General features: G+C 36.1%; 1 protein-coding gene across 2 annotated transcripts in view; it reads left to right on the forward strand.

Annotated features, from left to right (window-relative positions):
- The window catches only part of LOC114364696 (chromodomain helicase DNA binding protein kismet), a 35910-nt gene that overhangs the window by 12042 nt on the left and 7227 nt on the right, over positions 1 to 16641 (forward strand). For both annotated transcript variants that reach the window (XM_028320937.1, XM_028320938.1), the window contains 10 exons: positions 94 to 215; positions 1432 to 1533; positions 2087 to 7868; positions 8800 to 8974; positions 10334 to 10421; positions 10949 to 11244; positions 11615 to 11704; positions 11799 to 11996; positions 14244 to 14490; positions 14989 to 15320. In XM_028320937.1, the coding sequence (XP_028176738.1) occupies positions 94 to 215; positions 1432 to 1533; positions 2087 to 7868; positions 8800 to 8974; positions 10334 to 10421; positions 10949 to 11244; positions 11615 to 11704; positions 11799 to 11996; positions 14244 to 14490; positions 14989 to 15320 (7432 nt within the window). The remainder of the gene's footprint in view (positions 1 to 93; positions 216 to 1431; positions 1534 to 2086; positions 7869 to 8799; positions 8975 to 10333; positions 10422 to 10948; positions 11245 to 11614; positions 11705 to 11798; positions 11997 to 14243; positions 14491 to 14988; positions 15321 to 16641) is intronic.

Raw genomic sequence — 16641 nt, forward strand, 5'->3', positions numbered from 1 at the left:
TTATCGCAAAGTATACACACACAAGTAAAGTTCACTCGCCTTCGTGATTATGAGCTTTGTGGAAATAGCCTTAATGTTGTGCATTTTGTTCAGGTATTGGAGACATGGGTGTGTGGTCTGGGCCTTCGAGTGCTAATAGATATTCACCTATTACGCCTGGTTACAGGCATTCTTATGAACATCAACAAAAAATGCACCAATATGCACCGCCACAGGTAATTATACCTTTTTTTTACTGAAATCCTCAGTCTTAATTTTTTACGAAATTTAAGAAAAAAATATTATTTTAATTCTTTCTTTAGTTAAACAAAGAACAAGATGCCATAAAGTTTTTTTTATTCAAATAGCATGACGAAACCAGCAGATGTTTTTTTCATATTTTGCTGATTTAAAGACAAGTAAATTAATGACACTACTTGGCACTTAAGCCTAGGCGCAGACCATCGATTTTTCGTCGGCCGATAGTTTAGTCGGGCAGTTGATCAGTATGGGCGTATGGAAGTGCGAACATTACACCGATTTGATTTGGCCGATTATTCATACAAATTAAAATCTGGCCCAACTATCAGCCAACTAAAAATCGGTGTTCTGCGCCTAGTCTAACAGGCAATCTTATAATGGGTTTTGTAACTTGCTCAGTTTCTCGCTTGCCTCAAATTTAATTTATAAATTTTATATTTTATTTAATGTACAAACAGCAACACTGTTAACTGACCATTAAAGACGCAAATCTTAGTGCGAGAAAGGGATAAACTAATAAATAGTGTTCTGACAAAAAAGTTTTGTAATGTCGTTGTGTGTGTGTTTTGACTTTGACTTAATAACTTTATGATCTTGATATGCTTTGTGTTGTTGCCGCTCTTCCAATGAGAAACACGGCAACGTCGCTATAACAAAAATAGATTTTGAAAACTTAAGTTTCTTAGGCTGGCTAGGCTAGGAGGACAAAGGAATTTATTTTTATATCATACTAATAATCTTTTGAGTGCCTAATGAATGAAAAATCTACGATAATAATTATTTCTGCTGCTAAATAAATACACATAATCATAACTACGCAAACTTTCTTCGTTAAATTGCTTTTTCGATTATTCTAATATGGCAAATACACAAAATTTCGTCTACCTATTCCGATCAGACAATAGATTAATAATAAATATCCTTGGACATTTTAACACTGCGCCGCTAGCCCCAAACTAAGCAAAGCTTGTACTATGGGTACTAGACAACGGATATAAACATACTTAAATACTTTTTTTTTTGTAAATACATACTTAATATACATAGAAAACACCCAGACCCGTCACAGAAATCAAAATTCATCATTTTAATTTCTGCCCGGCCGGGAATCGAACCCGGGACCTCTCAGCATAGTAGTCCGTTCTGAACCACTACACCAAACGGCCGACATGACTTGTTATTGTGTTTTAGGGAAGTGGCCTAGGTGGATTACAGGCCCAAAGTGGAGCTTACTTACCCAGACAGCCTCATTTTTCTCAACCTACGTCACAACAAATATATGGACAACAACAGGTAAATGGCCCTAAAAAGTGAACCGCTCTGTGCAGATATTAAAATGCATTATGTTAACTCTCATAATTTAATGATAAAAATAATATGGTATAGATAAATACTGTGGCCAGTTGTAAATAATTATTTACTTTTTCTCTTATTTACTTGCATCGTCCGTCAATCAATAAATTAATATAAAATTTGGTATTTTCAATAGACACCTTTTTTTTTGTCTGACAGTGATTGGTGCCCAATTTGTTGTCATGCATGTACAGTCAGCATCAAATAGTTCGTGACACCCAAAATGGCCAATCTAAGTGGACAACACAACCTTATTGCAATTATAACAAAGACGTGTGTGTCCTATAAAACTTCCTAAATAAACTGTCTCGTAATGGGCAACAAATGAAGGCGTTAATACAATAAAATCTTTAGTAGGAATTATTTCCGATTTAAAATCTAATTCTACTGGCCTAAAAGTGGCTGTGTCACCAATAGCCAAATTAGCCAATTTAATTACTGGCTTTCATTTCATGTATTGTTAGCCTAATAATATGTTCTATATTTATTTCAGAATTATCCCAATTACACACAAATGCATCCTCCGGCCGCATCTAGGATTGGTCAACATCCAACTTACCATCAGCAAATGGAAGTTAATCCTCATCAATATGGATTAACACATGCACAGCCAAGTCATCCTGGCATACCTCAACACCAACCTCATCAAAATATGTCGACCCATGCTAGCGGCCTTGCCCCTGGAATCCAAAGTCATCCAAATGTCCACCTTCATCATCCAGGGGCACCGCCACTTCATCATGTGTCCCGTCAAAATCAAGGACCTCCTTCATCAGTTGCCCCATCACACCCTGTGCCGACTCAGATGCCGTATGCGTCACCCCATCATTCAGTACCTATGAACTATCAACCGCATCAAGCTCAACATCCTTTGGATGTAAATGTTTCAAATCAGTATAATCCTGTTAAAAACGCAGGTATTGAAGGAAGTCCGCAATATCGTCCACCATTTCCACAATTATCTCCTCAAATGTCACCTAGAGCTCAAATATCGCCACGACAACAACAACAGCCACAACTATCTCCGAGACCAGTAATGTCACCTGTGAAAGGACCCACTGCTTCACCGCATGCGTCACGTAATCTAGTCCAGTCGCCAGTTACTACGGGACCTGCACCGTCATCAGGTTCTTTTACGTCACAAAATACGCTTCAAGCGTTGGAACAAATGGTTTTACCGAGTGGTGCTGAGTATCCATATCAACGTAATCCAGCTTCACCCGTAGTCGGACATTTAAATGCTTCTCCTTCTCAATGGAACCAAAACAAATTGCCGGCTCCACTTCCGAACCCTCCTCAAATGGATAATGTGGAAGTAAAAGCTGTAGAAACTTCAGCGTTAAAATCTGAAGCAGTCAAGACTGTAACAAATTTAGATTCTAAAGTTACAGAAAAATGTGAAGAACCTGAAAAATCATCAGAAAGTCCGCACACATTCGCTACGCCAGCGAGCATAAATGTTCCTAAGGACATCACAACAAACAGTTCATCGGGTATATCAAATAATTCAAATTCTCCTGTGGTATCTTCTGAAAGTTCAGATGTAACCGATAAAACACAAGATAAGATTCAAGTGACTGAGACTACCAGCGAAAATTTAGTATCAAAAGAAGAAAAAAGTGACAAGAGCGTCGGTAATACATATATTAACGACCCGAAACTAGAAGTCAAATCGATTCCGGTCAGTGCTGATAAAGTAATCCAAAGTTTGCCTATGACAAACCTTTCTTCGTCCACTGTAAGTGAGCAAATGTCACAAAATGCTTCGCAAAATTTACATGTGCCTGTTAATCCAACAGCTTTGAGTGCAGTAAATCAATATGACAATATGTCTAATTTGAACATCGGCAGAAGTCAACCATATCAAAACATTTCAAGCAATTTACCTACTGCTCAAGTTATTTCAAACAATCCGACAGTGAGTGTGTCATCAAATTTACAGAACAATACAAATATTAATGTTCCGGCTACATTTCAATCAAGTGTAGCTGCTACTACAACAGTTCCTGGCGGGCAAACTAATCATTCTATGCAACATGCCAATTCAGTACCATTACCGGTACATAATACACAAAGTAACTTAACTTGTTTGCCTCCGAATATTCCAAACCAACTTCCAAATATGCCTCCCACGGCTATGACTAATGTTCCTGGTAATATCCCTATTGCATCTAATGTACCGACTAATAGTGTTCCAAATGTACAAGTGGGTATCCCCCCGCCCATGAATGTACCAAGTATGCATACTGCAATGACTTCAAATATTCAAAACGCTTCGTCTAATCTTATACCGAATCTGCCACATAACATCAATTCAAATATGATTATGATGGGAGCAAACACTGCACCCCACCCGAATATGACTAACATGTATCCTACTTCACACCATCAAGAGAGAATTTCATTGCAGCAACAAATACAAGAAATATATTGTCTTCCGCCGTCTAATGAAAATCAAGAAAAGGTCAGGTGTTTACAGGAAAGACTTGCCCTTCTACAACAACATGAAACTAATGACAAATGCAATGGTGGTCCTAATTGTTTATTACAAAATACACTGTATGGCTCTAAAATGGTAGAAAGTCCACAAGTTACGAGTACAACTGGTCGAGGTAGAGGTAAAGGACCTGCTAAACCTAGAAAACCAAGAGTGAGGAAAGAGAAGGTGAATATTTCTGCATCTCTCGATCAGCTCCCTGTGTCGGAAGATTGTGTAACTGCAGGGACAGGGTTACAAAGCACTTCAGAAATTGATTCTGAATTACATGATGATATGACAACGCTAGATAGTAGCGCATTATCAGTTGATGAACTTTCTGGAACCAAAGGTACAAAAAAAAGAGGACCTCGTAAAAGTAAGGAAAGAAAACCCCGAACGCCGAAAGAACCGAAAATAATTAAGCAGCTTGGGGAAAAGCCAATTAAAGAACGAAAAAAACGTGAACCTAAAGATCCGAATGCTCCCAAAAGAAAACGGAATGCAAAAAAAGATGGTCCTGAGTTTCAGGCGGATACTACTACAAGTTATGAATCTTTAGAGAAAAGCAACAGTGATGGTCGTCCAGTTGATACAATTGTAAATAAGTCTGTTGCAAATACGGACTTAATGAACAATACTACAACTACCGCAGAATTGCCGTCGCTTGATGACACAAACGTGACTGATTTTGATGACATTCCAGTGTCGAAAATAGCTATAAAAGATTTACTTGAAGAAGCAGAGGCGAAGAGAGATCAAGATGATAAGGAGGATGATACAGATTCTCTATGTCAAAAGAAACGTTCTTCAAAAAAAAGAAATTCCGGTGGAGGTAGTGCTAAAAAAGTAGCATTAAAAAAAACGCCTGGAGGACGAAGGAAAAAACGTGGTGGTATTGTACCAGACTCTGATGGTGAACCTGATGATATGATGTCCACACCTCCGCCTTCACCTCCCCCTGAAGGCGATGACAGTTTGAAACGTAGATCTGCCAGAAACACGCAGCGTAAAAAATACACAGATGACGTTATGTTGCGATTGTCAGATGATGAATTTAATGTGGCTGCACCTAAGATCGAAAAAGATATTAAAGCCGAAGATCTCAATATTGAAACCAAAGATATAATTCGGCCAGAAGGTGCTCCTAAACACTATATTTATGTGAATCCGACAGAAGAAGATGCCATGATAGTGCAATATGTATTGGCATCGCGGATGGGAAAAAGAGAAATAAAACCTGAAGCACCATCAGAAATATTAAAATCCGAAAAAGAAGAAACTACAACTGAAGTGGAATGTACAGATGAGGATAAGTCGGAAAATGAAATTATAAAACAAAACCCTGAGAGTAATGTGATGGAAGTTTCAGAGAAAGATGCCTCCCCTGTTATTGCTGCAAATGAAGAATCGCAAGAAATACTCAAGCCATTGGATACACAGAGTAAAGAAAGTGAAACAAAAAATTTAAAATCGGTTGTGGTTGATGTTGAGGAGTATTTTGTCAAATACAGGAATTTTTCTTATCTTCATTGTGACTGGAAAACAGAAGAAGAACTGTATAAAGGCGACAAACGTATTTTTTCTAAAATCAAACGATTCAAACAGAAACAAGCTCAACAAATGAATATATTCGAACTGTTGGATGATGAACCTTTTAATCCAGATTATATAGAAGTAGAAAGAATACTAGATATGTCCGAAAATCAAGATCCTGCTAATAATACATTAGTCAAACATTATTTGGTGAAATGGAAAAGTATGCAATATGAAGATAGTACATGGGAGTTAGAAGAAAATATTGATGTCGACAAAATTAAACAATTTAAGATTTTTAACGAAATACCTCCAAGAGAAAAATGGAAATACAAAAAGCGACCCTCAGCCGATCACTGGGTGCAGCTTAAAGAGTCTCCTCTTTACAAAGGAGGTAACACATTAAGACCTTATCAACTAGAAGGATTGAATTGGTTATTATTTTCTTGGCACAATAACCGTAACTGCATTTTAGCGGATGAAATGGGACTTGGAAAAACTATTCAAAGCTTGACATTTGTGAATTCTGTCTGGGAATATGGTATTAGAGGTCCATTCCTTATTATTGCACCCTTATCAACTATTCCTAATTGGCAAAGAGAATTTGAAGCTTGGACCGAAATGAACGTAGTAGTATATCACGGTTCACAGCAAAGTAAAAGCATGATTCAAGAATATGAGTTTTATTATAAAAACGAAGATGGTGAAACTCTTAAAGAAATTACGAAGTTCAATGTTTTAATAACAACGTTCGAAATAATTGTCACAGATTTTCAAGAGCTAAAATCATTTAACTGGCGTGTATGTGTTATAGATGAGGCTCATAGATTAAAAAATCGCAACTGTAAGTTATTGGAAGGCTTAAGACAACTTCATCTGGAACATAGAGTTCTGTTATCTGGAACTCCTTTACAAAACAATGTAAATGAATTATTCTCTTTGTTAAACTTTTTGGAACCATCGCAGTTTGCCAGTAGTGATGCATTTTTAAATGAATTCGGACAACTTAAAACGGAATCTGAAGTGGTAAAATTACAAGCCTTGTTAAAACCTATGATGTTACGAAGGCTTAAAGAAGACGTCGAAAAAACTCTGGCACCAAAAGAAGAAACTATAATCGAAGTCGAATTGACCAATATACAAAAAAAATATTATAGAGCCATATTAGAAAGGAACTTTAGTTTTTTGCAAAAAGGCATCGCAGCAGCGGCAAATATTCCAAATTTAATGAACACCATGATGGAATTAAGAAAGTGTTGTATTCACCCATATTTATTGAATGGAGCAGAAGACCAAATTCAGTTTGATTATAAACAAGCTAATGGAGAAGATAAAGAAGCTTATTATAAAGCATTAATTCAGTCATCTGGAAAAATGGTATTAGTTGACAAATTATTGCCAAAGTTAAAAGCTGGTGGACATCGAGTTTTAATATTTAGTCAGATGGTTCGATGCTTGGATATTTTGGAAGACTATCTAGTATTTAGAAAGTATCCCTATGAGAGAATTGATGGGCGGATTAGAGGCAATTTAAGGCAAGAGGCAATAGATAGATTTTCTAAACCAGACTCTGATAGATTTGTCTTTTTGCTTTGCACGAAAGCTGGCGGTTTGGGTATAAATTTAACAGCCGCAGATACTGTCATAATTTATGACAGTGATTGGAATCCACAAAATGATTTACAAGCTCAAGCACGTTGCCATCGGATTGGACAGCAAAAAATGGTAAAAATCTATAGGTTAATTTGTCGGAATACATATGAAAGAGAAATGTTTGATAAAGCATCTTTAAAGTTAGGATTGGATAAAGCTATATTGCAAAGTATGAACACGTCTCAGGGAAAAGAGACAGGATTAAAACAATTATCTAAAAAAGAGATTGAGGACTTATTAAAAAAAGGGGCGTATGGTGCAGTTATGGATGAAGATAATGCTGGCGATAAATTTTGTGAGGAAGATATAGAAATGATATTAGCTCGCCGCACCCAAGTTATTCAGATGGAGTCTGAAAAAGGATCTACATTTTCCAAGGCAAGTTTTGCAGCCACTGACCAGCGTTCGGATATTGATATCAGGGACCCAGATTTTTGGAACAAATGGGCTAAAAAAGCTGAGATTGACACGACAGAAAAAAAAGAAGATGAAGATTTGATAGTTACAGAACCTCGAAAACGAACCGTCATTAAAAGGTATGGACATGACGATGGTCCTATGGAAATGTCAGATATGGAAGTAACGCCCGATTCTGAAGAGGATGAAGAAGGTAAGTTGTTTAAAAATGTAGCATCCGAAAAATTAAAATTGTTGAATCATATTAATTGTAAATTGAATTCATATAGATAGATCCTAAAGTTTTCGCTTGTAAGGTCATCCAACCTCGTAAGCCTGGATGTACTTCAGGAGGAACTTATAACTGTAGTCGACGCCTAGACATTTTCGAAAGTATTTTGGCAGTATCGCTGAATGTGCCTCCAGAGAAACTAAAACTAACTATAATTTTGAGTTCAAAAATCGCGCCTTTTGAAAAAAGAGTATGGCTTAAACTATTCAAAATTGTGTATCCGAGCATAGGCCCGGTTTTCACCAAGGCGGAGAAGTGTCGGGTAACTTTTCTATAGAATTTGACAGCGGCGCGAAGCGGAGCCGTGCGGATCGGAGAGAAGTGGAAATCTGATCAGAGGTGGAATTGTGTAAAGCAATCGTTATCATTTGACAGTTCATAACGTACGATTATTCTGTCAAACGCTTTGTTTAACTGACATCGTACGTTATGAACTGTCAAATGATTACGATTGCTTTACACAATTCCACCTCAGTTTTTCAAAACACTGCTCCGCCTTGGCGGAAACAGTACCTTAATAACCTAAAGAGGTGGTTCGTCCGAGAATTAATGTGAGCGATTAAGTTTTTCTCCATGCAAACAAAGTTTAATTGCATAACTAACTAGACAGTATAGTTAAACTACTGCTAAACAAGCAAAACATTTTTTTCATCATTTTGGCCCTTTTCACAAAATGTTAGTTCTTCTGAAAGCACATTCGGTGTTACCTAAAGCTCGACAAAGTTTACTCTTCGGTTTACAAAAGGAACCTTTAGCTAGATAACTAATCACATCGTGTTCGTCCGTACGTCAGTTTGTCTATGTCACGCACGAGTGAGTTGTAATAAGTTCTCATTTAGTCACGTGTTTTTAGGTATAAGTTTGCGCAGCAAAAGGAAGAAAGACAAATTTGGACGAAAAGGACGACGATATGCAAGTGATGATTACATACCACGACATGAAGGTATACCTGTAGACGAGGAAGTAGTTTATGGGTCGTGGACGAGATCTGAATGTTTTAAAATAGAAAGAGGTTTATTAACATTCGGGTAAGTTACTATTTATTTATTCCTTTTTAATTATACATTATTGGAAATAAGAAATTCAGATGCCTATATTTTAACAGTCTAAGATGTTGGCTACAAATATTTTATATTATTTTTTTATGCAGAACAAGGCAGGTATTTGACCGCAATCGAACCTTCCCCTAGGGGGCATACAAGTTGCTCTTTTTGATCGAATCGAAAATCGAATCTGTCATAACTTCATACAAAAAAGGCCTTTCGACCATTTTTCGACTGGTTTGCGATTATAATGTGCACTTTGTCTAGGCCCGTGTCTAGACCCACTGATGTTAAGTGAGATGTAGTCTAGGATGTTTATACAGGCTGTCCCAAAAAGTAGTGTCAAGCCGAAGCCCAGAGGTAGAGCATCACTAGGGGCTATCCAAATTACCCCCATGTATTTTCTGCGCTTTTTGATAGTTTTCGAGTTATGATTGTTTTAAATTTCTAAGCTTAGGCACTTTTTTGGTCACTGTGGCGCGAATAGTCTAGTTACATGCCTGATTTTTTTATTATTATTAGATGAATACTAGGCCTAACTGATTCAGAAGTATTTACATCCGTAACACGAATGTAAACTAAAATCCTGTATGTTGTAAAAAAACATAACTCGAAAACTATCAAAAGTCACGGTGATTGGGTAGCCCTAGTGATTGATGCTCTACCTCTGGGCTTCGACTTGACACTACTTTTTGGGACACCCTGTATTTTCAGTGACATCTGTACTGGGGATAAGTACGAGGGTGGATCAAAAAGTTATTGGAATGAAGGATTAACGAGTTAGTCTAATACATTTGTTATATTTATCAACTAACTAATTTATACCTTCGAAATAAAACGATTCGTTCATGATTGTCGTCAAAATTGGCCAAAATTGCACACTTTTTGAAATTTATTCCCTCGAAGTTTGTTTTTCATTTTAAAAAACAAATAATAATAGCTGAAGGCTAAATCTAGACTACAGGGAAAATTTTCCCGGTTTCAAAGCTCACCCTTTGCACAGCAGCCACCGCAGCTTGCAATTTGCGCACGGGTGCATCGTCATTTAAAAACAGCACACTTGGATAGTTAGGAGGTTTTCATTGCTTAGGCCGAGTCCGCACTACGGCTAAACCGCCGCGGTTTTTAACCGCGTGACTTTATTATTTATAACAAAGTAAAACTAATGCAAGGGGCCGCATTGCTTTTATAACCATTTATGCTATTTGAGTGTGACAACTAGTGCCGGTTGAAAAAGGGTACCCTTTCCCCCTCCATAGACCTCGTTCCAAGAACTTTTTTATCCGTTCTCGAACACTGTGAACTTTATTACTTGCATGCAAATTAAAATGTTATTTGTTTTAGCTGGGCTCGATGGGAAGAAATAATAGACAAAAATCAATTTCGAAAAGGATGGACCTTGCCAGTTATAGAAGATTGTGCCCGAATTATAGTAAGTTCCATGATCAAAATACACCTACAACCTTGATTGACATTTCAAATATTAACTACGTAATCTCCTTGTCACTCATAATAACACAAAGATTGTGGAAATAGCTTACAAGTTTGTAGAAATTGTAATGAATACACTTGCTTTATGATACAGCGCACCCTTCAGTTGATATTATCATCAGGAGCAAGCATGTTAACTTGGGCCATTGATGTTTTCATGACGCAGCAAGTGCTATAAATGGAAATTATAAAAAAAAACATAATGTAATGGTTCCTATTTTATGCTTAAATGGTCCTATGGAACATATGACTAATGCAGTCAATGCATTAAGTCGACAAGAAATAAAGAAACGGAACATCTACTCGAATCGTTTTAGAAATAGCAATGATGATTTGCCATGCTAATACCGAGAAAGTTATGGGCTTTCACTGAGTTAAATGTTAACATTATTCTGAACTTAACAAAATCATAGACCAATAATATTTTAGTACTTAGAACATTAAAATATTCTTATTTATTGATTTCAGGTTTTGTATTGCTTAAGGCATTACAAAGGGGACGAAAAGATTAGGAATTTTATTTGGGATTTGATAGAGCCTTGTGAAAATGGAGAAGTGACAATTTCTAGGAATCATAGTGGTTTACACAACCCAGTTCCCCGAGGAAGAAATGCTAAAAAGAAAAATAAACCAAAAGACTTACCAAAACCTAATGATACCCAAAAATGGGAAGATCCTAATCATTGGAGTTCTATTGACAAATATGACTGCGAAGTTTACCTAGAAAGCAGCTATAAAAAGCATTTATTTAGACATGCCAATAAGTAAGTTTTAAAAAAAAAATTTAATTCAATAACTGAATCATACATAATACTATGTAAAGTCTGAAAAATCCTAGTAGTAACAAATATAGCTTTATTTATCTGAGTCAGTTTTCTGGGGACTAGTAGTATATTAATCCCATAATGTGTATATTCTGTTTTTTTTTTGTTTCTGTATATTTTCAAAGACTTCAACATTCATAGTTACACCGTGTAGTCCAGTCATTTGGTACAAATTAACGTGGTTACCTGGAAAGCTTACCGAGAATTACCAAATGACTGGACTGGTGTGGGCTCATACATTTTGCAGAAAAACAAGTTATTATATTATAATTATTTTATGATCTTTGTATAATACGTATTTGTTTTTCAGAGTCTTGCTTAGGGTTCGAATGATGTATTACATAAAACATGAAGTGATTGGCGACTTTGCCACTCAAATAGAAAATGGATTACATGCCAGGTTAGTAAAATAAATAATACTGAAGTGGGTAGTTAAAATAGTTATTGATTGTATATAAAATATGTATTTTTTAAATGTTGTATATCTTTTTTAGCTCTTTAGGAATGCGTGTGCCCCGTGGAGTAGACAGTACTCCTCCTCGGCTATGGTGGGATACCGAGTGTGATGTTTCTTTATTGGTCGGGACATACATACACGGTTATGAAAACTACTTAGCCATGCGTTCTGATCCTCAACTGTGTTTTGTTGATAAATTGGGCCCGCCAGATGACGCAGAGTGTACAGATATAAAGTAAGTACATCAATTATTAGCTACCGACCAAACCACTATAATCAATACTTGAGTACTTTACAATCCGTAAGGTAAACAATGATTATATTATTATTATTTGTGTTGAGCGGCTATTCTGGTTCTATAAAATCCTAGTATTAATGCGACCGGTATCGATCTATTCTGAGATCGCCACTGTTTTCCTTACAGTTCGCCTCACGTTCTTGTTTCGGACAGTCCCATAGTGGACAAGGACTTATTTAAGCTCCAGTGTTGAGTGAGCGAGCACTCAATTAGGATGCGCATTTTGATCCTACTCAGTCCTAATGATCTGATTAGAGAATTTTCAGTTATAGGCTTTTCTAAGAGCTATGGAATGAGTTAGTCTTGGCATGTCTGACCATGTCTTATGGGATTTGTTTAAATAGATGTTCTCCAGGGTCATTTGAGCGATACTTTTGGAAATGCCACAAAGGTGACCATATTGTGTTCCCCCCGATCTCGCTCTGGCCAATTCGTCAGTATTTTCATTAGTTTTTGGCCATGTTTACTATAGTTACGAACGTAATAAATGTATCATAAAATGTACATTCCAATTAGGGTTCGAAAATATCTGATATACAGGATGTCTCGTAATTCAACGTCAAGCCGGAACTGGGTGTTGAGTCAAGTTATGCTAGTTATCAGAAATTTTTTTTGGGAATAATGTATTTTTTTAATCCAAGCTGGAGCAGCTGTTTTTGTAATTTTGATAACAATTTAGAGAAGCATTATTCAGGGTTACATAACAAAAAAAAAAGACCGTCACCGGGAGTAGATTTTTTTGATTTTTTTTAAATGCCTATTATTTTGACAAAATGCCACATAGATTTTTTTTTATATATATTTCTGATAACCAGAATAACTTGCCTCAACACCCAGTTCCGGTTGACGTTGAATTACGGGACTCCCTGTATATCATAAGGATATTTTCGAACCCTGGGTTCGATATTTATCATAAATATCCGATATTTATGATATATATCGGATATACAGTGTGTCCGGGCATGTAGTGATCAAACTTTAAGGGCGTAATCTATGGACAATTTTATCGATGAAAATACTTCAAATTTGGGGCCTGACCCATTTCTCGAAAAATTACATCGATTTAAGTTTTTAATTTTTAGTTTACACCTCTTCTTTAAAAAACAAGTGAAAGCGTGGGTAGTTTAACATTAATAGGCAAATATTTTATATCATGCGATAGCCAATAAAATTATCTATTAGTAGAAGAAGAAAGCAGATACAAGTTTCATACATTTTATGGGAGTAAGAATGGATTTAATTAGAAAAATACATGACTTTTTTCACTTCTTTTTCAGTTATTTTCCAACACAAGAAAAACCAGGTCGTTAAGGTATGTTTTATTTGCATTGTATTATTAGTGTTTGAGCTATTCTACAAAACGAATGTAAATTTATTAGTCTACGTCTATTAGTTTCGACGTAATTGTTGAACAAAGATACCACTTCCCAGCGATTTCCATAGCGCACGCGACATGCGAAAATGCACTGCCTGAAAGAATCACACAACCTATTCCGATTACTATGGAAACCGCTGGGAAGGGGTATCTTTGTTCAACAATTACGTCGAAACTAATAGACGTAGACTAATAAATTTACATTCGTTTTGTAGAATAGCTCAAACACTAATAATACAATGCAAATAAAACATACCTTAACGACCTGGTTTTTCTTGTGTTGGAAAATAACTGAAAAAGAAGTGAAAAAAGTCATGTATTTTTCTAATTAAATCCATTCTTACTCCCATAAAATGTATGAAACTTGTGTCTGTTTTCTACTTCTACTAAAAGATAATTTTATTGGCTATCGCATGATATAAAATATTTGCTTATTAATGTTAAGCTACCCACGCTTTCACTTGTTTTTGAAGGAAGAGGTGAAAACTAAAAATTAAAAACTTAAATCCTTGTAATTTTTTGATAAATGGGTCAAGCCCCAAATTTGAAGTATTTTTATCGATAAAATTGTCCCTAGATTTCGCCCTTAAAGTTTGATCACTACAAGCCCGGACACACTGTATATCATAACGATATTTTCGAACCCTGATTCCAATCCAAGCAATCTTTAGGTTTGTCGAATTTGTAAAAGCTTAGGTTATTATTTTGCTAATGGTTCATAGCATTTATACAACATAGGTTTTATCACAAAAACACTGCATATTTTAATGTTAAAATACTTATTTTTAATCTCAATATTCCCATTTCAGAAGCGAAGAAAGGAAAGTAAGAGGAAGTGTTGTTGGGGATGAAGATTGTACAGATGATGTATCTAGCGGTGCCGGGGCTACTTCCCCTGCTGCTTCGCCAAGGCCTGATGACGATAGCACCCAGGGAAGCTCTGGAGGCCATTTATGGCCCTCAATGCAGGACTTGAATACACGGTTGCGACGCCTCATCACTGCCTACCAACGAAATTATAAACGAGAAGAGCTAAAAATGCAACAAAGAGCTAAGGTGAGTCATCGTTCGACCTCCTGAGGATATACCGATAGGTCGGGTGACGTAATCGTGAAATTCGCTTGGGCGGCGCGAACCTTCAGGAAGGTCGGCCGACGCCACGCCACTTTAAACCGTTTGCTTTTTTTTTATAAAAAAAAATAATATTTTAACAAAATTATTTTGCTTAGATCTAGATTGTAATTCAGAAGTATGTGTTATTAGAAAAGCAAGGTGGGAGGTCAGTACAGTTCAAACGTCACCACGCTTTGGCAATTATATTTTATATATATTTATATTCATTCGATTTCAGAATAAATTCCCAATTGAATGAACAGAATAAATACAGAAAGTCTGAAAGGTGCTTTAATTTGTATCACTTCACTTGATATGATTTGTATTAGAAAGTGTTATAACGCTTGAAGGGTGAAGAATTGGTGTAGCTGTAGAGCAAACGGAGCAATATTCTTACACAAAATATACTTATTGAGTCAAACAAAACATTTACGTTTTTAGATGGAGCGCCGCGAGCGAATGGATCAACTTGCAAGGGACGAAATGGCACAATGGCGGTGGACACGTGCAGATGAAGAAGCTTTTCGACGTACCGTCGCTTCTTATGGTGTTGAATTTGATCCTTCTACCAAGAGTCTTCGATGGAGCCGATTTAGATCCTTGGCGAGACTTGATTCAAAGAGTGATGATGCACTTACTGACTACCTAAAAGCATTTATGGCCATGTGTAAAAGACAATGTGGACTTTCTGTGGGCGAAGCAGAACTGCCTACAAGAGCAGACTTAAAAGCGGAACCTATAGGGGAAGAAAGAGCAATAGCAACTCTTGAAAGGTAGGTTCCGTTAAATCTATCTAGTTGACACTTTTATTACTAAATAGCGGCCCGCCCCGGCTTCGCACGGGTAGAGTATTAAACAAAAATTAAACCCATGAACATTTTGTATGGGAAAATGTTTTTCTTTTATTAATTTTTTTTTTCGTCAATTTTCCAATATTTTAATAGTTATTTTGCTTTTCGGGACTGAGATAAATACAGCAAATCAAAAACCATGAACATCGGTTCAGCTGTTCTCGAGTTATAAGTGTTCGAAGAAATCCGACTTTGTTTTGTATATGTCGCAGTAGGAGTATAATCCGCCGTTTTACATTACAGCTATCCATTTTCAAAAACAGCGAATCTCAGAAACGCTGACTCTTAGGAGAAAGTGTATAGACAATGGAGAAGTTTCAAATTTTTTCCTATTAATAAAACTTGAAAATATAAGTAAAACCAATAATAATTGTGAAAGAATCATGAAAATATCTCTACAAATAAAGAAGTTACAGGGCCCCAAAGTTGCGCATAACAAATATTTCGCGCCATTTGATCAGTGACGTCACGGCACTAGACTTGAAAATTACTAAAGCGGCTGAATTTAACTGACCGTCATTTACGGTCAAATTGGTCAAAAACAGTCAAAAATAAGTCATAAACTGTCAATTGTCAATTTGATTTCAATATTAGTTTAGAACTTTTTTAGTTTTTTCTTAGATTTTGTGACTGACTTTTTGTCTACAACATTGTTCAACAACTAATGTTGCCTACAACATTTTAATTGAAATAAAAAAGTGTTTTGTAATGATTTATTATAGTTAAACATTTTACAGTGAGTCTACAACTTCTAAATTGAAACAATACTCACAACTGAAACAATTACTCGAGCGCGTCAGATTTTCATAGGGGAGGTTTATCTCGGTATCCTGAAAGCATATTTTTTTAATCTGACAAAAATGTTGGTGGGTTCTCTTAAACTGACCGAAAAAGGTTTTATGGTTTCTTTTTTTTTTCCTTTCTTTGGACAAAAATGTAAAGAGACCTTTTTTGTGTAAAATAAAATTACCTTTTTTGTTTATTTAAACTTTTTTTTTTTTGTAAAATGTATCGTTCGCGACTTATATGCCGTAACGCGTTCTTAGGAAGACGAAATGGCTTCTCCACACTTCCGGTCATGCGGAAACCGGCAGATTTTGTATTTTTAGTAAGTTTTAGATTATATTCTTCAAAATAAATATAAAAAAAATCGCGCTCGAGAATGCCGGATTAACGTTTTTTTTTACAAGTTCGCGACCCTATAACTCGACGGAGTCAAGGACTTATCGTCAGATTAGTTAAA

The sequence above is a fragment of the Ostrinia furnacalis genome, unplaced genomic scaffold (genome assembly GCF_004193835.3).
Source record: "Ostrinia furnacalis isolate ACB-3 unplaced genomic scaffold, ASM419383v2 OfSCF7464, whole genome shotgun sequence".
Lineage (NCBI taxonomy): Eukaryota > Metazoa > Arthropoda > Insecta > Lepidoptera > Crambidae > Ostrinia > Ostrinia furnacalis.